The following is a 26,577-nucleotide window of genomic DNA, read 5'->3' as shown; positions in this document are numbered from 1 at the left end:
TAATTAGGTTTATTTATTGCATCTAAAACACATCCATCAGCAGGTATCTACAAAAGCAGGGTTCCTCATGCATGTATATAAACAAGGAAGATGGTAAACAGGTCTAGGCCAGCCAATGGGATTAGTTTGGAGGCTGTATAAACATGTCCTCACCATCACCTCCAGCACACTTAACAATTCTAAATAAATTGGCAATATTTTTCTGTCTTCTTTTTTAACACTGCTAATCAATATTTTTATAATGATGTTTTAGGGAGAGGCAGATAAAAGTGTCCCGAGGCTGTAAATCGTCTGTGCGTTCCTAATGATGACAGAATAGTATCTAGTCAGAAAATAATCATGTACCTAGCCTTGGCACAACTGTCATATGCAAAGGGTTGAATCCAGTTTTTTTCCCTGTTGGTTGTGGTCCTTAAGATAGGATTTAAGGTTGTATGTGTGACACCTGTATATATATAAATGTTCTGACTTGGTGAGGCTGTGGTAGGTGTGACACCTGTATATATATATAAATGTTCTGACTTGGTGAGGCTGTGGTAGGTGTGACACCTGTATATATATATAAATGTTCTGACTTGGTGAGGCTGTGGTAGGTGTGACACCTGTATATATATAAATGTTCTGACTTGGTGAGGCTGTGGTAGGTGTGACACCTGTATATATATAAATGTTCTGACTTGGTGAGGCTGTGGTAGGTGTGACACCTGTATATATATAAATGTTCTGACTTGGTGAGGCTGTGGTAGGTTTGACACCTGTATATATATAAATGTTCTGACTTGGTGAGGCTGTGGTAGGTGTTACACCTGTATATATATATAAATGTTCTGGCTTGGTGAGGCTGTGGTAGGTGTGACACCTGTATATATATAAATGTTCTGACTTGGTGAGGCTGTGGTAGGTGTGACACCTGTATATATATAAATGTTCTGACTTGGTGAGGCTGTGGTAGGTGTGACACCTGTATATATATAAATGTTCTGACTTGGTGAGGCTGTGGTAGGTGTGACACCTGTATATATATAAATGTTCTGACTTGGTGAGGCTGTGGTAGGTGTGACACCTGTATATATATAAATGTTCTGACTTGGTGAGGCTGTGGTAGGTGTGACACCTGTATATATATAAATGTTCTGACTTGGTGAGGCTGTGGTAGGTGTTACACCTGTATATATATAAATGTTCTGACTTGGTGAGGCTGTGGTAGGTGTGACACCTGTATATATATATAAATGTTCTGGCTTGGTGAGGCTGTGGTAGGTGTGACACCTGTATATATATAAATGTTCTGACTTGGTGAGGCTGTGGTAGGTGTTACACCTGTATATATATAAATGTTCTGACTTGGTGAGGCTGTGGTAGGTGTTACACCTGTATATATATAAATGTTCTGACTTGGTGAGGCTGTGGTAGGTGTGACACCTGTATATATATAAATGTTCTGACTTGGTGAGGCTGTGGTAGGTGTGACACCTGTATATATATAAATGTTCTGACTTGGTGAGGCTGTGGTAGGTGTGACACCTGTATATATATAAATGTTCTGACTTGGTGAGGCTGTGGTAGGTGTGACACCTGTATATATATAAATGTTCTGACTTGGTGAGGCTGTGGTAGGTGTGACACCTGTATATATATATAAATGTTCTGACTTGGTGAGGCTGTGGTAGGTGTGACACCTGTATATATATAAATGTTCTGACTTGGTGAGGCTGTGGTAGGTGTTACACCTGTATATATATATAAATGTTCTGACTTGGTGAGGCTGTGGTAGGTGTGACACCTGTATATATATATAAATGTTCTGACTTGGTGAGGCTGTGGTAGGTGTGACACCTGTATATATATATATATAAATGTTCTGACTTGGTGAGGCTGTGGTAGGTGTGACACCTGTATATATATAAATGTTCTGACTTGGTGAGGCTGTGGTAGGTGTGACACCTGTATATATATAAATGTTCTGACTTGGTGAGGCTGTGGTAGGTGTGACACCTGTATATATATAAATGTTCTGACTTGGTGAGGCTGTGGTAGGTGTGACACCTGTATATATATAAATGTTCTGACTTGGTGAGGCTGTGGTAGGTGTGACACCTGTATATATATAAATGTTCTGGCTTGGTGAGGCTGTGGTAGGTGTGACACCTGTATATATATATAAATGTTCTTACTTGGTGAGGCTGTGGTAGGTGTGACACCTGTATATATATAAATGTTCTGACTTGGTGAGGCTGTGGTAGGTGTGACACCTGTATATATATAAATGTTCTGACTTGGTGAGGCTGTGGTAGGTGTGACACCTGTATATATATAAATGTTCTGGCTTGGTGAAGCTGTGGTAGCTGGTGACATACCTAGGTCATGCAACACTGATTAATATTCTACATATGGGGAATATATTTTGTGTTATTTGTTTATACACAGCAGTAACTAGTCTGGCCTTTTAAATGCAAGAGAAAATAGACAAGTAAAAATTAATTAAACTTAGGTGGCACTGAAAGTGTGTTAAATGTTGGTGCCCACGTATGGGATCCCTGGTGGATATGTCTGGAGAATGCCTGCTTCAGCTGATGTCTATGGTTGCTAACCATTTTTGACATAATGTATTTATTGTATTGTTGGGTAAAGAAATTTCAAGGCGATATATTTTCAGATGCAATGGTAAAAGAATTTTGTTTATATTTTTCAAAACAGAATACGTCACCTGGGCACCCCTGATTTTATGATAGATATTGACTGTTTTTCCTGATGTCGGGCCATGCATATATACTGTTGTTGTCAATCATGTTTAAGATTATCAAACAAATTAATACATATTGTAAGTACATTAAATAAGGTATGGTATGTAATAAATTAGCCTATATTCCTTTACTGTAGATAATCCAGCTATTATCTCGGTAGATAATCCAGAGGGGCCGCAGTGGCCGAGTGGTTAAGGTGTCCCGACACTTTATCACTAGCCTTCCACCTCTGGGTTGCGAGTTTGAAACCTATGTGGGGCAGTTGCCTGGTACTGACCGTAGGTCAGTGGTTTTTCTCCAGGTGCTCTGGCTTTCCTCCACCTCCAAAACCTGACACGTCCTTAAATGACCCTGGCTGTTAAAAAGACATTAAACGAAAATAAATCATAAGATAATTCAGCTATTTTAAGCTCACCGGTTACGAGTAACCGAGAGCTAATGCTGTCACCCCGGCGTCGGCGTCCGCGTCCGCGTCCCACCCCAAAACTTTAAAGTTTTTGGAGTAAGTTTTTGAAAGCTTGTAAGTCCAAAAGTATACACCTCATACCCTTCTAATTTGGTTTATACATTCATTAGAGGTCTAGGAGTGATGTTATGGCAAAATTATGCAGAAAAAAATTGTGATTTTTTCGCATTTTACCATTTTGTGGACTTAACTTTTTTGGCACCAAAACTCACTTTAAAGTTTTGGGGGTAAGTCCAAAAGTATACACCTATCACCCTTCTAATTTGTTTATACATTCATTAGAGATCCAGGAGTGATGCTGTGGCAAATCATGCAGAAAAAAAAATGGCATTTTGGCATTTTACCATTTAGTGGACTTACTTTTTTTGACACAAAAACTCACTTTAAAGATTTTGGGGGTTAGTTTTGAAAAGCTTGTAAGTCCACACCTTTCTTATTTAGTTTATACATCCATAAGAGGTCTAGGAGCGATGTTATGTGACATACAAATTCAAAATGACATGCTTATACATACATAAAAAATGAATGCATTGTGTGATTGCATTGCTGCCGCCGGTGAGCTTTCGCAATCATTGATTGCACTTGTCTTCTCTGCTGGAGATAATCCAGCAACATTTCATGTATAATCCCGCTACGTTCCATGTAAATAATCCAGACATCTTCTTGTAGATAATCCAGCCGCATTCCATGTATAATCCTGCTACATTCCATGTAAATAATCCAGCCACATTCTCTATAGATAATCCAGCCGCATTCCATGTATAATCCTGCTACATTCTCTGTAGATAATCCAGCCATCTTCTTGGAGATAATCCAGCCGCATTCCATGAAGATAACCAAACTGTTTTCTTCTCTGTAGATAATCCAGCCACATTCTCTATAGATAATAGATTCCATGTATAATCCTGCTACATTCTCTGTAGATAATCCAGCCATCTTCTTGGAGATAATCCAGCCGCATTCCATGAAGATAATCCAGCTACATTCTCTGTAGATAATCCAGCCACATTCTCTGTAGATAATCCAGCCACATTCTCTGTAGATAATCCAGCCGCATTCTCTATAGGTAATCCAGCTGCATTCTCTGTAGATAATCCAGCCACATTCTCTGTAGATAATCTAGCCACATTCTCTGTAGATAATCCAGCCACATTCTCTGTAGATAATCCAGCCGCATTCTCTATAGGTAATCCAGCTGCATTCTCTGTAGATAATCCAGCCACATTCTCTGTAGATAATCCAGCCACATTCTCTGTAGATAATCCAGCCACATTCTCTGTAGATAATCCAGCCACATTCTCTATAGGTAATCCAGCCACATTCTCTATAGGTAATCCAGCCACATTTTTCTCTTTTGGAGATTATTCAGCCATCTTCTTCTCTATAGATAATCCAGACACATTCCATGTAGATAATCTGACCGCCTTCTCTCGAGACAATCTTGCCATATTCTCGAAGATATTTCAGCTTCCATCTCTTTAAATAATCCTGCCACATTCTCAGAAGATAATTTAGCCACCTTCTCTATAGATAATCCAGCCACATTCATCTAATATATATATACCGTATATAGAACTACCGTCTTTTTTTAACCATATAAATGACATTTTTGGCACTAAAGTTTTTCCAGAGGTAGTTGATAGTTAATTGATCCCCTTACCAAATTGATTCTTGATAGATCTCATGTTTATTTTCAAAACGTTTTATTTGTAAATTCAGATGTAAATTTGTTAATGCTGCTGCTGAATCTTACTCTATAAAAGTACACTAGTGCAGTTCTATTGTCACATTATATTTTTCATCATGCATTCCAATAAATATTGCAGAATTCATGTTTTTGCCTTCAATCCTTTTAAAATATCAGGAAAGTTATTAGATTAGGCCTATTTTACTATCATGATGAAACACTAAAAAAAATAAATTCCACTTTTCTGTTTGCTTTAAATTCTGCCAAAACTTGTTTTTGTATCATAAAGCTTATCAGTTGTCACAGCATTTGGTGATCCTTTATGTTAACAATGTCCGTTAAAGAGAAAACAGGCTCAGTGTTCTTTACATGAAATGATACGGAAGTTGTTCTTCAATGATGACTGGGTTTTTAAGTGGTGATATAACTTACTTTAAAGCTAACAGCAGGTCCAGTGACAAATGTGTTTTTGTTGTTTCAGATGATATGAATGAAGGACATATACAACACATGGTGGGCACAGGTAAGTAGGCCTCTCCTCACACAACCAATAGTTAACGTGGTGGGCACAGGTAAGCATACCTCCCCTCACACAACCAATAGTTAACGTGGTGGGCACAGGTAAGCATGCCTCCCCTCACACAACCAATAGTTAACGTGGTGGGCACAGGTAAGCATGCCTCCCCTCACACAACCAATAGTTAACGTGGTGGGCACAGGTAAGCATGTCTCTCCTCTCACAACCAATAGTTAACGTGGTGGGCACAGGTAAGCATGCCTCTCCTCACACAACCAATAGTTAACGTGGTGGGCACAGGTAAGCATGCCTCTCCTCACACAACCAATAGTTAACGTGGTGGGCACAGGTAAGCATACCTCTCCTCACACAACCAATAGTTAACGTGGTGGGCACAGGTAAGCATGCCTCCCCTCACACAACCAATAGTTAACGTGGTGGGCACAGGTAAGCATGTCTCTCCTCTCACAACCAATAGTTAACGTGGTGGGCACAGGTAAGCATGCCTCTCCTCACACAACCAATAGTTAACGTGGTGGGCACAGGTAAGCATGCCTCTCCTCACACAACCAATAGTTAACGTGGTGGGCACAGGTAAGCATACCTCTCCTCACACAACCAATAGTTAACGTGGTGGGCACAGGTAAGCATGCCTCTCCTCACACAACCAATAGTTAACGTGGTGGGCACAGGTAAGCATACCTCTCCTCACACAACCAGTAGTTAACGTGGTGGGCACAGGTAAGTAGGCCTCTCCTCACACAACCAATAGTTAACGTGGTGGGTACAGGTAAGCATGGCTCTCCTCACACAACCAATAGTTAACGTGGTGGGCACAGGTAAGCATGCCTCTCCTCTCACAACCAATAGTTAACGTGGTGGGCACAGGTAAGCATGGCTCTCCTCTCACAACCAATAGTTAACGTGGTGGACACAGGTAAGCATGCCTCTCCTCACACAACCAATAGTTAACGTGGTGGGCACAGGTAAGCATGCCTCTCCTCACACAACCAATAGTTAACGTGGTGGGCACAGGTAAGCATGCCTCTCCTTACACAACCAATAGTTAACGTGGTGGACACAGGTAAGCATACCTCCCCTCACACAACCAATAGTTAACGTGGTGGGCACAGGTAAGTAGGCCTCTCCTCACACAACCAATAGTTAACGTGGTGGGCACAGGTAAGCATGCCTCTCCTTACACAACCAATAGTTAACGTGGTGGGCACAGGTAAGCATGCCTCCCCTCACACAACCAATAGTTAACGTGGTGGGTACAGGTAAGCATGCCTCTCCTCACACAACCAATAGTTAACGTGGTGGGCACAGGTAAGTAGGCCTCTCCTCACACAACCAATAGTTAACGTGGTGGGCACAGGTAAGTAGGCCTCTCCTCACACAACCAATAGTTAACGTGGTGGGCACAGGTAAGCATGCCTCTCCTCTCACAACCAATAGTTAACGTGGTGGGCACAGGTAAGCATGCCTCCCCTCACACAACCAATAGTTAACGTGGTGGGCACAGGTAAGCATGTCTCTCCTTACACAACCAATAGTTAACGTGGTGGGCACAGGTAAGTAGGCCTCTCCTCACACAACCAATAGTTAACGTGGTGGGCACAGGTAAGTAGGCCTCTCCTCACACAACCAATAGTTAACGTGGTGGACACAGGTAAGCATGCCTCTCCTTACACAACCAATAGTTAACGTGGTGGACACAGGTAAGTAGGCCTCCCCTCACACAACCAATAGTTAACGTGGTGGACACAGGTAAGTAGGCCTCTCCTCACACAACCAATAGTTAACGTGGTGGGCACAGGTAAGTAGGCCTCTCCTCACACAACCAATAGTTAACGTGGTGGGCACAGGTAAGCAGGCCTCTCCTCTCACAACCAATAGTTAACGTGGTGGGCACAGGTAAGCATGCCTCCCCTCACACAACCAATAGTTAACGTGGTGGGCACAGGTAAGTATGTCTCTCCTCACACAACCAATAGTTAACGTGGTGGGCACAGGTAAGCATACCTCCCCTCACACAACCAATAGTTAACGTGGTGGACACAGGTAAGCATGCCTCTCCTCACACAACCAATAGTTAACGTGGTGGGCACAGGTAAGCATGCCTCTCCTCACACAACCAATAGTTAACGTGGTGGGCACAGGTAAGCATGCCTCTCCTCACACAACCAATAGTTAACGTGGTGGGCACAGGTAAGTAGGCCTCTCCTCACACAACCAATAGTTAACGTGGTGGGCACAGGTAAGTAGTTAACGTGGTGGGTACAGGTAAGCATGCCTCTCCTCACACAACCAATAGTTAACGTGGTGGGTACAGGTAAGCATGCCTCTCCTCACACAACCAATAGTTAACGTGGTGGACACAGGTAAGTAGGCCTCTCCTCACACAACCAATAGTTAACGTGGTGGGCACAGGTAAGCATGCCTCTCCTCACACAACCAATAGTTAACGTGGTGGGCACAGGTAAGCATGCCTCCTCACACAACCAATAGTTAACGTGGTGGGCACACAACCAATAGTTAACGTGGTGGGCACAGGTAAGTATGCCTCCCCTCACACAACCAATAGTTAACGTGGTGGGCACAGGTAAGTATGCCTCTCCTCACACAACCAATAGTTAACGTGGTGGACACAGGTAAGCATGGCTCTCCTCACACAACCAATAGTTAACGTGGTGGGCACAGGTAAGCATGCCTCCCCTCACACAACCAATAGTTAACGTGGTGGGCACAGGTAAGCATGCCTCTCCTCACACAACCAATAGTTAACGTGGTGGGCACAGGTAAGCATGCCTCTCCTCACACAACCAATAGTTAACGTGGTGGGCACAGGTAAGCATGCCTCTCCTCACACAACCAATAGTTAACGTGGTGGGCACAGGTAAGTATGCCTCTCCTCACACAACCAATAGTTAACGTGGTGGGCACAGGTAAGTATGCCTCTCCTCACACAACCAATAGTTAACGTGGTGGGCACAGGTAAGCATACCTCTCCTCACACAACCAGTAGTTAATGGCAGGAGTTCAGTGTTTTATTGAAGTTTGTATACACCTTCGGGCCAAAAGATAACACACTGTGTTAAATTAAGTTTCTTCTTCTGACAGGAAAGAGAGAATTAAATTAAAATAAGTGATGTAACCATAGTGAAAACTTTGGAGATAAAAACAGATCATCTACTTTAGCACACAGTTTCCTCATGTTGATAAATTACAATGCTGTAAGTTGATCCCATGTTGTTAAAATATTTCCCTGTAAATCTTTGTTAGTATTTGTATGGCTAAAATAGTAGGTATTTGTCTCCATATATGGTAGTACATTATCACATCCTGAGGTGATACATTGTCTGGTTCTAAGGTGATACATTGTCAGGTTCTAAGGTGATACATTGTCAGGTTCTAAGGTGATACATTGTCAGGTTCTAAGGTGATACATTGTCTGGTTCTAAGGTGATACATTGTCTGGTTCTAAGGTGATACATTATGAGGTTCTAAGGTGATACATTGTGCGGTTCTAAGGTGATACATTGTCTGGTTCTAAGGTGATACATTGTCAGGTTCTAAGGTGATACATTGTCTGGTTCTAAGGTGATACATTGTCAGGTTCTAAGGTGATACATTGTCTGGTTCTAAGGTGGTACATTGTCAGGTTCTAAGGTGATACATTGTGCAGTTCTAAGGTGATACATTGTCTGGTTCTAAGGTGATACATTGTCAGGTTCTAAGGTGATACATTGTCAGGTTCTAAGGTGATACATTGTCTGGTTCTAAGGTGATACATTGTCAGGTTCTAAGGTGATACATTGTCAGGTTCTAAGGTGATACATTATCTGGTTCTAAGGTGATACATTGTCTAGTTCTAAGGTGATACATTGTCAGGTTCTAAGGTGATACATTGTCTGGTTCTAAGGTGATACATTGTCTGGTTCTAAGGTGATACATTGTCAGGTTCTAAGGTGATACATTGTCAGGTTCTAAGGTGATACATTGTCAGGTTCTAAGGTGATACATTGTCAGGTTCTAAGGTGATACATTGTCAGGTTCTAAGGTGATACATTGTCTGGTTCTAAGGTGATACATTGTCAGGTTCTAAGGTGATACATTGTCTGGTTCTAAGGTGATACATTGTCTGGTTCTAAGGTGATACATTGTCAGGTTCTAAGGTGATACATTGTCAGGTTCTAAGGTGATACATTGTCTAGGTTCTAAGGTGATACATTGTCAGGTTCTAAGGTGATACATTGTGAGGTTCTAAGGTGATACATTGTCAGGTTCTAAGGTGATACATTGTCAGGTTCTAAGGTGATACATTGTCTGGTTCTAAGGTGATACATTGTCAGGTTCTAAGGTGATACATTGTCAGGTTCTAAGGTGATACATTGTCAGGTTCTAAGGTGATACATTGTCAGGTTCTAAGGTGATACATTGTCAGGTTCTAAGGTGATACATTGTCAGGTTCTAAGGTGATACATTGTCAGGTTCTAAGGTGATACATTGTCAGGTTCTAAGGTGATACATTGTCAGGTTCTAAGGTGATACATTGTCAGGTTCTAAGGTGATACATTGTCAGGTTCTAAGGTGATACATTGTCAGGTTCTAAGGTGATACATTGTCAGGTTCTAAGGTGATACATTGTCAGGTTCTAAGGTGATACATTGTCTGGTTCTAAGGTGATACATTGTCAGGTTCTAAGGTGATACATTGTCAGGTTCTAAGGTGATACATTGTCTGGTTCTAAGGTGATACATTGTCAGGTTCTAAGGTGATACATTGTCAGGTTCTAAGGTGATACATTGTCAGGTTCTAAGGTGATACATTGTCAGGTTCTAAGGTGATACATTGTCTGGTTCTAAGGTGATACATTGTCAGGTTCTAAGGTGATACATTGTCAGGTTCTAAGGTGATACATTGTCAGGTTCTAAGGTGATACATTGTCAGGTTCTAAGGTGATACATTGTCTGGTTCTAAGGTGATACATTGTCTGGTTCTAAGGTGATACATTGTCTGGTTCTAAGGTGATACATTGTCTGGTTCTAAGGTGATACATTGTCACGTTCTAAAGTGATACATTGTCTGGTTCTAAGGTGATACATTGTCAGGTTCTAAGGTGATACATTGTCAGGTTCTATAGGTGATTACATTGTCTTGGTTCTAAAGGTGAATAAGTTGTCAGGTTCTAAGGTAATACATTGTCAGGTTCTACATGTAAATACATTGTCAGGTCTAAGGTGATACATTGTCAGGTTCTAATGTAATACATTGTCAGGTTCTAAGGTGATACATTAATCCTATCGGGTCTAAGGGTGATACATTGTCCCAGGTTTCTGAGGTGATACATTGGCAGGTTCTAATGTAAATAACATTTGTCAGGTTCTAAAGGTGATCATTGTCTGGTTCTAGGTGATACATTGTCAGGTTCTAATGTAATACATTGTCTGGTTCTAAGGTGATACATTATCTGGGTCTAAGGTGATACATTGTCAGGTTCTGAGGTGATACATTGTCAGGTTCTAATGTGATACATTGTGAGGTTCTAAGGTGATACATTGTCAGGTTCTAAGGTGATACATTGTCAGGTTCTAAGGTGTACTGGAGCACCAGATTGTCTGGTTCGGTGTACTTTCAGGTTCAGTGATACATGTGTCAGGTCTAGGGACACCTTGTCAGGTTCTAAGATTGCACTGGTCCCTCTTTTGAATTAACTTGTAGGGACTACGGTACATGATGTTTCTTCCAGGTGTATTTGTGGACACATACAGATGTATTTACAGGTGTACTGGGACACCATACAGATGTATTTACAGGTGTACTGGGACACCATACAGATGTATTTACAGGTGTACTGGGACACCATACAGATGTATTTACAGGTGCAATCTGAAATGGCTGTATCCTGATGCTGTACTTTGCCATACTGTCATCATTTTGTGTCTTGTAAGCTGTAATGTTGTAATTTGTCTTGTGTCCTGATACAGTACAATAAACCTGTGGACCCAGCTGCACATCAAAAAAGGAAATGAGCTGGTATCCATTTCTATAGGCTGCTTGTCCTTCCACACCAAAACTAATCAAAATGTTATCAAAATCTGTTCCTATTAGGAGTATAAAGGATGCTCCATGCACCTGTTGCTCCTGTGATCATCAATAATCCACATATAGTGATGTTACCGAATGGTACCTCCTAACTCTGGTTCTACACTTCTCCTTAATTCTGCAGCACTTTTAGGCTGGCTGATAATGTTGATTTAGCTGGTAAATCAGTATTCAAAATGACCTGTCAGTTAGTTAACCAGAAAAAAAATGCTTTATGGATTAGTTTAGCCTCTGCACTCTATACAGAATTGTAGCTTATGGATTAGTTTTGTCTGCACTTCAGATCAGAGGAAGCAAGCCCAACAGTAAGCTCATATAGGGGTTATTGCTGCTCAAGGAAAACAAAAAAAATTTACAACTAGGTCCCCCAGGAGTACAAGTAATCACTATTAGCTTCCTAAACCTTGTCATAAGGGTACTTCTAAATGTTGAAAATATTTGTAAGAAAGTGTGTACAAGTTTAGAAACAATTGTAATTCTATTAGGAGTGAGACATCTATCCCTAGCTCCCAATTCATCTGTATGAGTATGAGTGCATTTACCCATACCATCATGCCTGGAACACACTGAGATTAAGGTTGTGTTCATGCAAAAACAATTCCCATGAAATGAGGTTCAAATGTAATATTTGTTCAAAGGTTCAAAATACATGTTATTTTTAAGGAAAACATAAACAAGAGACAACAGAAAATTGTGTTTGTAGATCATGACCCTCATAGCATCAATCTTATTATTGGTGTTAGGAAGGAATAGAGGTTAAAGGTGAGAGAAATTACCATGGCAAGTTAACTCAGGTAATGTTACAGGTGTAAGGAGTTACTATGGGAGAATGTACACACTTCAGGTAATGTTGGAGGTGTAAGGAGTTACCATGGGAACGTACACACTTCAGGTAATGTTACAGGTGTAAGGAGTTACCATGGGAGAATGTACACACTTCAGGTAATGTTACAGGTGTTAGGAGTTACCATGGGAGAATGTACACACTTCAGGTAATGTTACAGGTGTAAGGAGTTACCATGGGAACGTACACACTTCAGGTAATGTTGGAGGTGTAAGGAGTTACCATGGGAACGTACACACTTCAGGTAATGTTACAGGTGTAAGGAGTTACCATGGGAGAATGTACACACTTCAGGTAATGTTACAGGTGTAAGGAGTTACCATGGGAGAATGTACACACTTCAGGTAATGTTACAGGTGTAAGGAGTTACCAAGGGAACGTACACACTTCAGGTAATGTTACAGGTGTAAGGAGTTACCATGGGAGAATGTACACACTTCAGGTAATGTTACAGGTGTAAGGAGTTACCATGGGAGAATGTACACACTTCAGGTAATGTTACAGGTGTAAGGAGTTACCAAGGGAACGTACACACTTCAGGTAATGTTACAGGTGTAAGGAGTTACCATGGGAGAATGTACACACTTCAGGTAATGTTACAGGTGTAAGGAGTTACCATGGGAGAATGTACACACTTCAGGTAATGTTACAGGTGTAAGGAGTTACCAAGGGAACGTACACACTTCAGGTAATGTTACAGGTGTAAGGAGTTACCATGGGAGAATGTACACACTTCAGGTAATGTTACAGGTGTTAGGAGTTACCATGGGAGAATGTACACACTTCAGGTAATGTTACAGGTGTAAGGAGTTACCGTGGGAGAATGTACACACTTCAGGTAATATTACAGGTGTAAGGAGTTACCATGGGAGAATGTACACATTTCAGGTAATGTTACAGGTGTAAGGAGTTACCAAGGGAACGTACACACTTCAGGTAATGTTACAGGTGTAAGGAGTTACCAAGGGAGAATGTACACACTTCAGGTAATGTTACAGGTGTAAGGAGTTACCAAGGGAGAATGTACACACTTCAGGTAATGTTACAGGTGTAAGGAGTTACCATGGGAGAATGTACACACTTCAGGTAATGTTACAGGTGTAAGGAGTTACCAAGGGAACGTACACACTTCAGGTAATGTTACAGGTGTAAGGAGTTACCAAGGGAGAATGTACACACTTCAGGTAATGTTACAGGTGTAAGGAGTTACCAAGGGAGAATATACACACTTCAGGTAATGTTACCGGTGTAAGGAGTTACCGTGGGAGAATGTACACACTTCAGGTAATGTTACAGGTGTAAGGAGTAACCAAGGGAACGTACACACTTCAGGTAATGTAACAAGTGTATTACAGTTTTTTAGACCCAATATGACTTGTAAAGTACTTTTGCCAGACTAAGCTTGATGATTTATGATTGCAGAGTGTGATGTAAAAATCGTGAGCAAGAAAGGATCAAATGGTACTGTGAAATCGCCAGGGTATCCCCGAGATTACCCCATCAATGTCACATGTCGGTACATCCTAGACGGCATGAGCAATCCATACTACTCAGAGAAAGTCATGGTCGCATTCACAGACTTTGAACTCTCTGGGTCCATGTCCTCCGAAGCTGAGACCTCGTAAGTGTTTATACTGATAATCACTAGCTTTTCTCTCTGGGTCCATGACCTCATGCAGAGTTATGACCTTGTATGTGTTTATACTGATCACCTCTAGCTTTTCTCTCTGGGTCCATGACCTCCAGAGTAATGACCTTGTAAGTATTTATACTGATAATCACTAGCTTTTCTCTCTGGGTCCATGACCTCCAGAGTAATGACCTTGTAAGTATTTATACTGATAATCACTAGCTTTTCTCTCTGGGTCCATGACCTCCAGAGTAATGACCTTGTAAGTATTTATACTGATAATCACTAGCTTTTCTCTCTGGGTCCATGACCTCCAGAGTTATGACCTTGTATGTGTTTATACTGATCACCTCTAGCTTTTCTCTCTGGGTCCATGACCTCTGGAGTAATGACCTTGTAAGTATTTATACTGATAATCACTAGCTTTTCTCTCTGGGTCCATGACCTCCAGAGTAATGACCTTGTAAGTATTTATACTGATAATCACTAGCTTTTCTCTCTGGGTCCATGGCCTCCAGAGTAATGACCTTGTATGTGTTAATACTGATCACCTCTAGCTTAATCTCCAGGTCGAGGACCTCATAATATTACTAGATGGATTTTCCCTTTTACATACAATCTTGACATTGTGTGATTGTCCTTGTTTGACCTTTGCTGACCAGTCCTTGGCCTTACATGACCAATTGCAAGTTACCATTACATTTGATAGTTTATCTTGATAGTACATGGTAAGATTTAAACTAGAGGCGCTCATCACGTTTTATTATTTGATATTTTTGGAGCTGTACTAGAGGCCATCTCCTGGTAGAGGGACAGAAGGACAACAATGGTTCAGAACATTTTTGTGGGACTCTATTTCCCCCAAATCTCCACAGTAAGGACTCGCGCATGGTGCTTACATTGGACACCCATGGGGCCTACGCCAAAAGAGGATTCTCGGCAAATTTTGAGTTCATCATAGGTAAGCCGGTGATAATAGATTGAAGACTTCTCGTGCACTTCGTTAGTTCTATTGATTCCTGTTTTTGATTTTGTTTGTAATGTTTCACTGTATGCTATGAATGTTAGATGTTGTGGACATGCATTTTGATTTCCTAATTTATTGTTTTGATTTTTAAATTCTACTTGCAGGTAGAAGTTCATATGATAATATTTTGAATTTTGAATAAGACCTACCTTTTGTTCTCTTGAATAGCTCTCTGGCAGCACACTATCCACTGTTATATAGCTGGTTTGATTGATGTTTACAGTTGATGGACACGTTCATTGTAGTTCCACTTAATGTTGTGGGATTTATAACACGCCTGTCACATCTGGTGCCAATCACTCAGTCATTTTATGATGTTTATTTTTGGTTGTCTTTTCTATGTTATACACCAGTAATGACTTAAAGTGGTTTTGTATTTCTGTATTTTTAACTGTCATCTTTATTTTGGTTACCAACCAGGAATGCTGAGATAACTAATAGAAACTGTTCTACTACACAGGTGTGCATTTATATGTGAACGTACAGGTGTGTGTTTATATGTGAACATACAGGTGTGTGTTTATATGTGAACATACAGGTGTGTATTTATATGTGAACATACAGGTGTGTATTTATATGTGAACATACAGGTGTGTGTTTATATGTGAACATACAGGTGTGTGTTTATATGTGAACATACAGGTGTGTGTTTATATGTGAACATACAGGTGTGCATTCATATGTGAACATACAGGTGTGCATTCATATGTGAACATACAGGTGTGCATTCTTATGTGAACATACAGGTGTGTGTTTATATGGGAACATACAGGTGTGCATTCATATGTGAACATACAGGTGTGTGTTGAGATGTGAACATACAGGTGTGTGTTTATATGTGAACATACAGGTGTGTGTTTATATGTGAACATACAGGTGTGTGTTTATATGTGAACATACAGGTGTGTGTTTATATGTGAACATACAGGTGTGTGTTGATATGTGAACATACAGGTGTGTATTTATATGTGAACATACAGGTGTGTATTTATATGTAAACATACAGGTGTGCATTTATATGTAAACATACAGGTGTGTATTTATATGTGAACATGCAGGTGTGTATTTATATGTAAATATACAGGTGTGTATTTATATGTAAACATACAGGTGTGTATTTATATGTAAATATACAGGTGTGTGTTTATGTGGGAACATACAGGTGTGTATTTATATGTGAACATACAGGTGTGTATTTATATGTAAACATACAGGTATGCATTTATATGTAAACATACAGGTGTGTATTTATATGTGAACATACAGGTGTGTATTTATATGTAAATATACAGGTGTGTATTTATATGTAAACATACAGGTGTGTATTTATATGTAAATATACAGGTGTGTGTTTATATGGGAACATACAGGTGTGTATTTATATGTAAACATACAGGTGTGTATTTATATGTAAATATACAGGTGTGTATTTATATGTAAACATACAGGTGTGTATTTATATGTAAATATACAGGTGTGTGTTTATATGTAAATATACAGGTTTGTATTTATATGTGAACACACATAGATTTATGATTGCACAGTTTCTGTTAACAAAGTATCTGTTAACACTGTTGTACGCTGTACCTATAATGTATATTCTGAGGCATTTCAATGTGTTGGAAAAGAGGTTAATTGCATATCTAATCCAGTTGGTTTGACCTCTGGAGTAGCATTACCATATATAGAGGTACATGTAGAGGTATTGAAATTAACACTTGAAAAATAAAAGCTGCCTGCATGCTACTCATATATCTGTGAGCTCAGAACCGTCATAAAGTTTTCCCTTAGTCATCCCTTACTGTAGTGGTCCACAGATAGCTCAGTACAGAAGATTTCCGTTAGTCATCCCTTACTGTAGTGGTCCACGCATAGCTCAGTACAGAAGATTTCAGTAAGTCATCCCTTACTGTAGTGGTCCACAGATAGCTCAGTACAAAAGATTTCCGTTAGTCATCCCTTACTGTAGTGGTCCACAGATATAGCTCAGTACAGAAAATTTCCGTTAGTCATCCCTTACTGTAGTGGTCCACAGATAGCTCAGTACAGAAGATTTCCCGTTAGTCATCCCTTACTGTAGTGGTCCACGGATATAGCTCAGTATAGAAGATTTCCGTTAGTCATCCCTTACTGTAGTGGTCCACAGATATAGCTCAGTACAGAAGATTTCCCGTTAGTCATCCCTTACTGTAGTGGTCCACGGATATAGCTCAGTATAGAAGATTTCCGTTAGTCATCCCTTACTGTAGTGGTCCACAGATAGCTCAGTACAGAAGATTTCTGTTAGTCATCCCTTACTGTAGTGGTCCACAGATATAGCTCAGTACAGAAGATTTCCGTTAGTCATCCCTTGCTGTAGTGGTCCACAGATAGCTCAGTACAGAAGATTTCCCGTTAGTCATCCCTTACTGTAGTGGTCCACGGATAGCTCAGTACAGAAGATTTCCGTTAGTCATCCCTTACTGTAGTGGTCCACAGATATAGCTGAGTACAGAAGATTTCCATTAGTCATCCCTTACTGTAGTGGTCCACGGATAGCTCAGTACAGAAGATTTCCGTTAGTCATCCCTTACTGTAGTGGTCCACGGATAGCTCAGTACAGAAGATTTCCGTTAGTCATCCCTTACTGTAGTGGTCCACAGATATAGCTGAGTACAGAAGATTTCCGTTAGTCATCCCTTACTGTAGTGGTCCACAGATAGCTCAGTACAGAAGATTTCCGTTAGTCATCCCTTACTGTAGTGGTCCACAGATAGCTCAGTACAGAAGATTTCCGTTAGTCATCCCTTACTGTAGTGGTCCACAGATATAGCTAAGTACAGAAGATTTCCGTTAGTCATCCCTTACTGTAGTGGTCCACAGATAGCTCAGTATAGAAGATTTCTGTTAGTCATCCCTTAACTCTAGTGGTCCACAGATACAGTTCAGTACAGAAGATTTCCGTTAGTCATCCCTTACTGTAGTGGTCCACAGATAGCTCAGTACAGAAGATTTCCGTTAGTCATCCCTTACCGTAGTGGTCCACAGATAGCTCAGTACAGAAGATTTCCGTTAGTCATCCCTTACTGTAGTGGTCCACAGATAGCTCAGTACAGAAGATTTCCGTTAGTCATCCCTTACTGTAGTGGTCCACAGATAGCTCAGTATAGAAGATTTCTGTTAGTCATCCCTTAACTCTAGTGGTCCACAGATACAGTTCAGTACAGAAGATTTCCGTTAGTCATCCCTTACTGTAGTGGTCCACAGATAGCTCAGTACAGAAGATTTCCGTTAGTCATCCCTTACTGTAGTGGTCCACAGATAGCTCAGTATAGAAGATTTCTGTTAGTCATCCCTTAACTCTAGTGGTCCACAGATACAGTTCAGTACAGAAGATTTCCGTTAGTCATCCCTTACTGTAGTGGTCCACAGATAGCTCAGTACAGAAGATTTCCGTTAGTCATCCCTTACTGTAGTGGTCCACAGATAGCTCAGTACAGAAGATTTCCGTTAGTCATCCCTTACTGTAGTGGTCCACAGATATAGCTAAGTACAGAAGATTTCCGTTAGTCATCCCTTACTGTAGTGGTCCACAGATAGCTCAGTATAGAAGATTTCTGTTAGTCATCCCTTAACTCTAGTGGTCCACAGATACAGTTCAGTACAGAAGATTTCCGTTAGTCATCCCTTACTGTAGTGGTCCACAGATAGCTCAGTACAGAAGATTTCCGTTAGTCATCCCTTACTGTAGTGGTCCACAGATAGCTCAGTACAGAAGATTTCCGTTAGTCATCCCTTACTGTAGTGGTCCACAGATAGCTCAGTATAGAAGATTTCCGTTAGTCATCCCTTACTGTAGTGGTCCACAGATAGCTCAGTACAGAAGATTTCCGTTAGTCATCCCTTACTGTAGTGGTCCACAGATAGCTCAGTACAGAAGATTTCCGTTAGTCATCCCTTACTGTAGTGGTCCACAGATAGCTCAGTACAGAAGATTTCCGTTAGTCATCCCTTACTGTAGTGGTCCACAGATATAGCTCAGTACAGAAGATTTCCGTTAGTCATCCCTTACTGTAGTGGTCCACAGATAGCTCAGTACAGAAGATTTCCGTTAGTCATCCCTTACTGTAGTGGTCCACAGATAGCTCAGTACAGAAGATTTCCGTTAGTCATCCCTTACTGTAGTGGTCTACAGATAGCTCAGTACAGAAGATTTCCGTTAGTCATCCCTTACTGTAGTGGTCCACAGATATAGCTCAGTACAGAAGATTTCCGTTATATAAGTCACCCCTTACTGTAGTGGTCCACATGCAGATATAGCTCAGTACAGACGGCAAACAAATGCCACCATTGGCAACTAACATGGAGGACTTTGTTCAGCAGGAGGAGTCTTGGTAGGGAAAATGACACCAAAGATTTGTAAAGATTACACATTGCTTTTGACTCCTGTATCCTGGCTTGTGATTATGGTAGATAAAAATGATGTCTCCGGCATCAGAACTCAGTCTCCTTTTGCCACTAACTTTCTTTGTTTTTCTGGTCTATTTTTATCAAATTGTTTAAACTTTTTCGCTTATTTTTCTGTCACAGATTGTATGATGAATGTCTGGTTTGAACTTCTATGAATTAAATGTATGTGTCAGTGATAGACATCTAGTCCTGTGTTAGACACTGCCGTAGTAATACCCACTCACACAACCATAAACTTCCCTGTGTCAGCAATTACCACTTGCCCATAAGACTCCTGTATTTTTTAAAATGTTTATTGAGAAAAAATTGCATTTGATGTATTGCTGTATTTGGTGATTCAGTGTTCTTGGTACTTCAGATTCTGCTTTACATTACTGATCATGTACAGGTTTAAAGTCTTAAAACATTTAACTGCGTGATATAATATTTGTGATGTTTGACAGCATTCAGGGGAAAAAGCAGAAGGGGAGGAGGGGTTCGATATTTTATCTAAATACAATGTATTTAGAAATTGTATTTAGAAATTTGAGAATGGAATAATTGTAATAAATAGGAAAATGAAGGATTTATATGATGTAGGTGATTACACCTGATTACAGATTATGCTTCATTGCCTAATTGTTAAAGCCCATCCAGGAATTTGATTGTCCTAACAAAGAACATTGGACATTTTACAGATATTGGAGCTAGATTTATGGTAATGGGTGTCCTGTGTTTTACTTGATAGGGTAAATGTAGTAATATAATTAAAAAATAAATTATCAACCATGCATGATAAAAATAGGGTAAATGTAGTAATATAATTAAAAAATAAATTATCAACCATGCATGATAAAAATATGAACTAGCTAAAAACATTTACTGTAATGGTTTTGCCATCTTTTCATTTCATGTCCAGAAGGAATGGCAAGGAAGTTAATCCATTATTAGGTCATCTGACCTGAAGGGTCAGGATGACCTTTAGCTATCGTGTTTCGTCCATCGTTGTGTGTCATATGTGTAAACCTTTACTTTCCTATCACTACTCCTCATGAATGCCAATGCAGATTTCAACCAAATTTTGTCTGAAACATCATTGGGGTAATCATAATTTATATAAATGAGACTGGTTCAACCCCTGGGGACAGAGGGGCTGGGCCTCAAAAGGGGAACTTTGCTGCAATATTGCTTTAAAACACTACTCCTCCTTGATACCTGAGTGGATTACAAGCAAATCTAGTTTGAACCAGTCCTGTGTTAATTTTGCACATACTGGTATGTTATCACATAAATTTTGAATTTGAGCGGTTTTCAAGATGGCCACCAGCCACCATTTTGGATTTATACTTTTGAAGCTTGTTATACCGCTATTTCTCATGAATTACAGAGGGAAACTTTCATGGTGTTCTGGTAAAACTGGTAGTTTCCATGGTGATTATGGTTCCCAAGGTGTTCACACAAAATTGATAGTTAATTACCATGGTGTTTTGGTAAAACATCACTTAATTGTTTAATAGATTTGTATAATACAGAGAGATTATACACATGGAATCTAGTATGTTTGACAGAATATGTTTATACCAAATTTATCTAATTCTTTTAAAATAACACACATTTTTGAATATGAACAGATAAATGAATGGAAATATTAGAGTATGTATGTACATGTGTACAAATTGTCAGATCAGGTGAAGGGATCGGGGAGTGACAGTTAAGTAGGGTTTATGTACTGTCTATATCAGGTGACCATATTTTCTCTCTTTTATTTATGATTTTCTGTGCGTCTAGTTAAACCTGCTTAATCACACACACATATATATATTATATACCCTTATTAGTCAACCCTGTGAAAGCCTGCTGCTCCTAGTAATAGCCTTCACCAGCATCTCAACTTTGTATATAGATTGAACATTTTGACGATTTTGTTGAGTTGATTTCCAGTACTTTAGTGGTAGTGCCAGAGTAAAATATCTGCTCTATTGCTTTTGTTTCAGACCAATCAAAACCTACTGATCTGCCCTCCACTAAAGGGAAGTGTTGTTTGCATTACTCCTTTTACCTTGGTTTATAATTATAGCTTATGTCCAGGTAGACCTGTCGAATGCACGTTGTTTTCAAGCCAAGCTGTCTTTTCCAGTTATTACATTTTTTTTCCCAGCAGGTAACATCTTTCTGCATGACCGACAGGCTGCTGAGTGTTTTATTTACGGTTTCTTTACATAACATTCCGTTCTGTATAGAAAATGGGAAAAATAAGTTTGTAAATGAATACTGTGTTATTTGTGGTCCATTCCAAATATCAATACCATACTGAACTTTATCCTTTGATAAAACCACCAGAAAGGCACGTTTACCCTTAAATACTACGATATTTTCTATTTATGGTACCAAAACATATCAATGTTATTTCTAGATGGTCATCTGTTGTTATTTATATATAGAACTACAACAATTACTTGAAACACAACACATTCTAAAAGAAAACTAATGTTATTTATAGAAACCAATTACTTTATTTGCAGGAATCGTCGTTTATCTTTTTTCAATTTTCGAAATGTCATTGTTTTTCTTTTAGCTATTAATTAAGCTCAGACAATGTTTTTAGCTCACCTGAAACAAAATGCCTGTGAGTATATGAGATGGTACTTTGTCCGTCATCTATTCATCTTTCCCTTTAACAGCCTTTTTGGCACAACCGAAAGGCCTTATTCCACGACTTGGTCCTTATCTTAGTGGAAGGGCAGGTACAGGGCCTATACATATTCTTCAAAAGTTCATTTTACTCACTGTTAATAAGAATCAAAGTGATGAAATGTACTAAAACTTCTTGGCAACAACTTATAAAGAACCATGTGACCTAGAGTCATATGTGGTCTAGTTTCGGTGGGATTAAGGTTTAACTTGACCAACATTATTGAAAAATTGAGCAGCATTTCCTACGGTCTGCTGAGACCAACATATTTGACTTTAGATTAATCTTGTGAACAATTATTCATTCTCACAGAATTCAAAATTCATATTAATTTTACAACTAGATCACATTTGACATGTAGCTTGCTTGGGTAGTCATGAAGTTTGTTCAAACTAATGACCTTGACCAACTTTCATTGTGTTAAGAGTCAGTCATCACATAGTTTCTTTTGAAATGTTAAAATAAATAAAAGAACTTTAATTTTTGTATTACTTCTAAAGAAGCAGGAGAGCTAGAGTACATTTGGCATGTAGCTTGCTGGATATTCTTTAAGATTATTCAAACAAAAATGACCTTCAGCAACTTTCATTGTCATTAGAGTCAATTTTCACATTAAATAAAAAAAGAACCAGGTGAGTGATGAAGGCTAGTAGGTATTGTAATTGTGGTTGTGTTGACTCCTGGGTAATGTTAACTGTATGATGTTGGGTGACTGTATGAGCATTGTCTTGTAGTATATCCAAGCTCTCTGCATAACTGCATCACTTTATATTGATGTTGTGTGAGAAAGCTTGGTAGTGAGTAGATCATATATGTTGTTGATTTTATAGCCGTGACAGGTAGTCAACCCTGTATATCATTAGGTTTGGGAATAGGTGTGCCCGCAGTTAGAGTAAATTACCTCCCCAGGTGAGGTTAACCTTTTCAGAGATTTGTTTGCTTTACTTTTGTTTTAGTCTCATTGCTGCTATGGCCTTGTTGGCCTACTTGGCATTTGTTTAAATACTTTGTGATGAGTTTGTCAGCACGTTTTGTCTATGTGACAGTGAGTTTGTCAGCACATTTTGTCTGTGTGACAGTGAATTTTTCAGCACATTTTGTCTGTGTGACAGTAGTTTTGTCAACACATTTTTGTTTGTGTGACAGCAATTTTGTCAAAACATTTTGTCTATGTGACAGTGAGTTTGTCAGCACAGATTGTCTGTGTGACAATGGGTTTGTTAAGCATAGTTTGTCTGTTACAGTGAGCTTTTCAGAATATATTGTCTGTATGACAGAGATTTTGTCTTTGTGACAGTGAGTTTGTCAGCACATTTTGTCTATGGCAGCGATTTTGACATCATATTTTGTCTGTGTGACAGCAAGTTTGACAACACATTTTGTCCATACGAAAGTGAGTTTGTCAACACATTTTGTCTATGGCAGCAATTTGGTCAATACATTTTGTCTGTGTGACAGCAAGTTTGTCAACACATTTTGTCTGTATGAAAGTGAGTTTGTCAACACCTTTTGTCTGTGTGACAGCAAGTTTGTCAACACATTTTGTCTTTGTGACAGCAAATTTGTCAACACATTTTGTCTACAAAAGTGAGTCTGTCAACACATTTGTCTGTGTGACAGCAAGTTTGTCAGCACATTTTGTCTGTGTGAAAGTGAGTTTGTCAACTCAATTTGTCCGTGCAACAGCAAGTTGCCAATACATTTTGTCTGTGTGACAGCAAGTTTGTCAGCACATTTTGTCAAAAATACAATGAGCTTTTCAGCACATTTTGTCCATGTCATAACATCACCATTGTGAGTTCTGCCAGTCAGCTGTATTCAGTTTTGTCCAAGCTTCAACATAAATGTGCCTAACTTTTTCTGCCATTGTCAGCAATTGACCATGGTCTTTTATATTTCTATTAAATCAAGAGTATTAATTCCATATTAATGAAATCTTATGTGCTGTGTTGTGGTATATTTTATATCGGTTAATGTAGGATTTCCTTGGTGTACAAGTCAATAATAACTAAGGGGTCTATAAACAGTGGTGAAAAAATACAGGTAATCAAGTTATGCACCTGTCCTGTGTAAGTAAACCCGAATCCACTTCCAACTCCTAATCCACATCATTCTCCCTGTTTGCTATGCTGCCTTTTGAAGAAACAGCTGCAGTGTTGTGTCAAGTTTGTTAAAAAAAGATCTCCAATGCCATTCAGACCCCAGAAAGAAATACTATGTTTTTTATTCCAACTTGTCACAATTTTCCAACTTAACATTTCGGAACTCCTTCTCAGTTTTTGCACTGCCACTTGAAGGAACTGCTATCCCAATATGTTTACAAGTTCTGTAACGTATTTTAAAGTGAGGAAATGTTTGGCATGATTTCAATCATTTTGAAACATTTTAAACATTTAATTGTTTCCTTGAACACCAAAATGATTTAATTATACAAAAGGTTTAACCAAGCATATGAAAACACCACGCATATAAAAATCTGTCTGTCTGTTCCCTCTTTATCAACCATTAAGATTTACCTCAGCTAGTTAATGTGCTATTTAATCCTGTATTTTATACATAGTGGTTTGAAATAAGTCTTTCAACAAAAGGTATTCAAGAATATGGAGATACGATTTGTCAATAATTGTCAGCATGTTTTTACACAAGGAAGACAATGATGTGAATATTTTTGTTATATGCAGCATTGTCAGGGAAACTCTTGCTTATACCAAAATGTTTTCCCAGGTGGGGATTGTATGACAGTTTTGATATTGAGACATGTCGGTACCACCAGAACCCACTGTAGTTATAACACTACTCCCTACATGGCACCACAGCTTCCTCATAGGGAGCAGGCACATAATTAATAGATTTATAAAACAATTACTTCTGGTAAAAAGGATTGCATGATCGCTTTCTGTTCTAGAGAACATTAAACTCAAAACAATTACTCCTAGTAAAAAGAAATGCATCATTGTTTTCTGTTTGAAGAACCACTAAACTTGAAATAATTATTTCTGGTCAAAAAATATTACTTCATTGTTCCCTGTACGAGGCGACACTAAACATTATGTGAATTCAAGGTCATTGTTAGTTTAGCAGTGAGGCACATCAAACATTCAAGGTCATTGTTAGTTTAGCAGGAAAGCACAGCAAACATTCAAGGTCATTGTTAGTTACGCAGGAAAGCACAGCAAACATTCAAGGTCATTGTTAATTACGCAGGAAAGCACATCAAACATTCAAGGTCATTGCTAGTTTAGCGGTGAAGCAAATCAAACATTCAAGGTCATTGTTAGTTACGCAGGAAAGCACAGCAAACATTCAAGGTCATTGCTAGTTTAGCAGTGAAGCACATCAAACCTTCAATGTCATTGTTAGTACGGTGTACCAGGTAAATCCCACCACCAGCTTCTGTCGTCTTGTGCTCGAGGTTTCCAGTATTGTTGGTTAATTATTGTAGATTTGTTTTTCCAAAGTCATTGCTAATTTAAATCACAGCAGATATTTTTTTAAAGAATATAAAAAGGTTTTTACTAATGAAAGATGTAAAGATTTTTCAACTTGGAAATTGTCAAATGAAAATCAATATATTTCAAAGTGTAAGTTTTGTCCTAAAATGGATGCTCACTGTGAGAATTGAAATGTTGTGTGAAATAATTGACATATATTTTTGAAGGGGCAGGTTTTCAGTATAATGGAAATAATGTAAGATTGTTTTTCAGGTTTAAATTGTAATTAGGTATATGGATATATATGATAATCAGAAACACGAGAGGGGATCGAGAGCTCACATATTGTACTATATTTGCTGATCCTGATTTTGTCGTGTTCCTATAGATTATGGTATTCCTTGTGTACCCAGATCCTGATTTTGTCCTGTTCCTACAGATTGTGGTATTCCTTGTGTACCCAGATCCTGATTTTGTCGTGTTCCTATAGATTGTGGTATTCCTTGTGTACCAGATCCTGATTTTGTCGTGTTCCTATAGATTGTGATATTCCTTGTGTACCCAGATCCTGATTTTGTCGTGTTCCTATAGATTGTGGTATTCCTTGTGTACCAGATCCTGATTTTGTCCTGTTCCTATAAATTGTGATATTCCTTGTGTACCCAGATCCTGATTTTATCCTGGTCCTACAGATTGTGATATTCCTTGTGTACCAGATCCTGATTTTGTCGTGTTCCTATAGATTGTGATATTCCTTTGGTACCCAGATCCTAATTTTGTCCCTGTTTCTGTTCCTATAGATTGTGGTATTCCTTGTGTACCAGATCCTGATTTTGTCGTGTTCCTATAGATTGTGGTATTCCTTTGGTACCCAGATCCTGATTTTGTCCTGTTCCTATAGATTGTGATATTCCTTTGGTACCCAGATCCTGATTTTGTCCTGGTCCTATAGATTGTGATATTCCTTGTGTACCCAGATCCTGATTTTGTCGTGTTCCTATAG

General features: G+C 39.2%; 1 protein-coding gene across 1 annotated transcript in view; it reads left to right on the top strand.

Moving 5' to 3' along the window:
* The window catches only part of LOC117328404 (tolloid-like protein 2), a 90,115-nt gene that overhangs the window by 39,793 nt on the left and 23,745 nt on the right, over positions 1-26,577 (top strand). The window contains exons 5-7 of the mRNA XM_033885933.1: positions 5,379-5,420; positions 13,789-13,987; positions 14,779-14,957. Coding sequence (XP_033741824.1) covers positions 5,379-5,420; positions 13,789-13,987; positions 14,779-14,957 — 420 coding nt within the window. The remainder of the gene's footprint in view (positions 1-5,378; positions 5,421-13,788; positions 13,988-14,778; positions 14,958-26,577) is intronic.

This window comes from Pecten maximus, chromosome 5 (genome assembly GCF_902652985.1).
Source record: "Pecten maximus chromosome 5, xPecMax1.1, whole genome shotgun sequence".
NCBI classification, from domain to species: Eukaryota; Metazoa; Mollusca; class Bivalvia; order Pectinida; family Pectinidae; genus Pecten; species Pecten maximus.
This window is presented reverse-complemented; position numbering and strand designations above follow the sequence as displayed.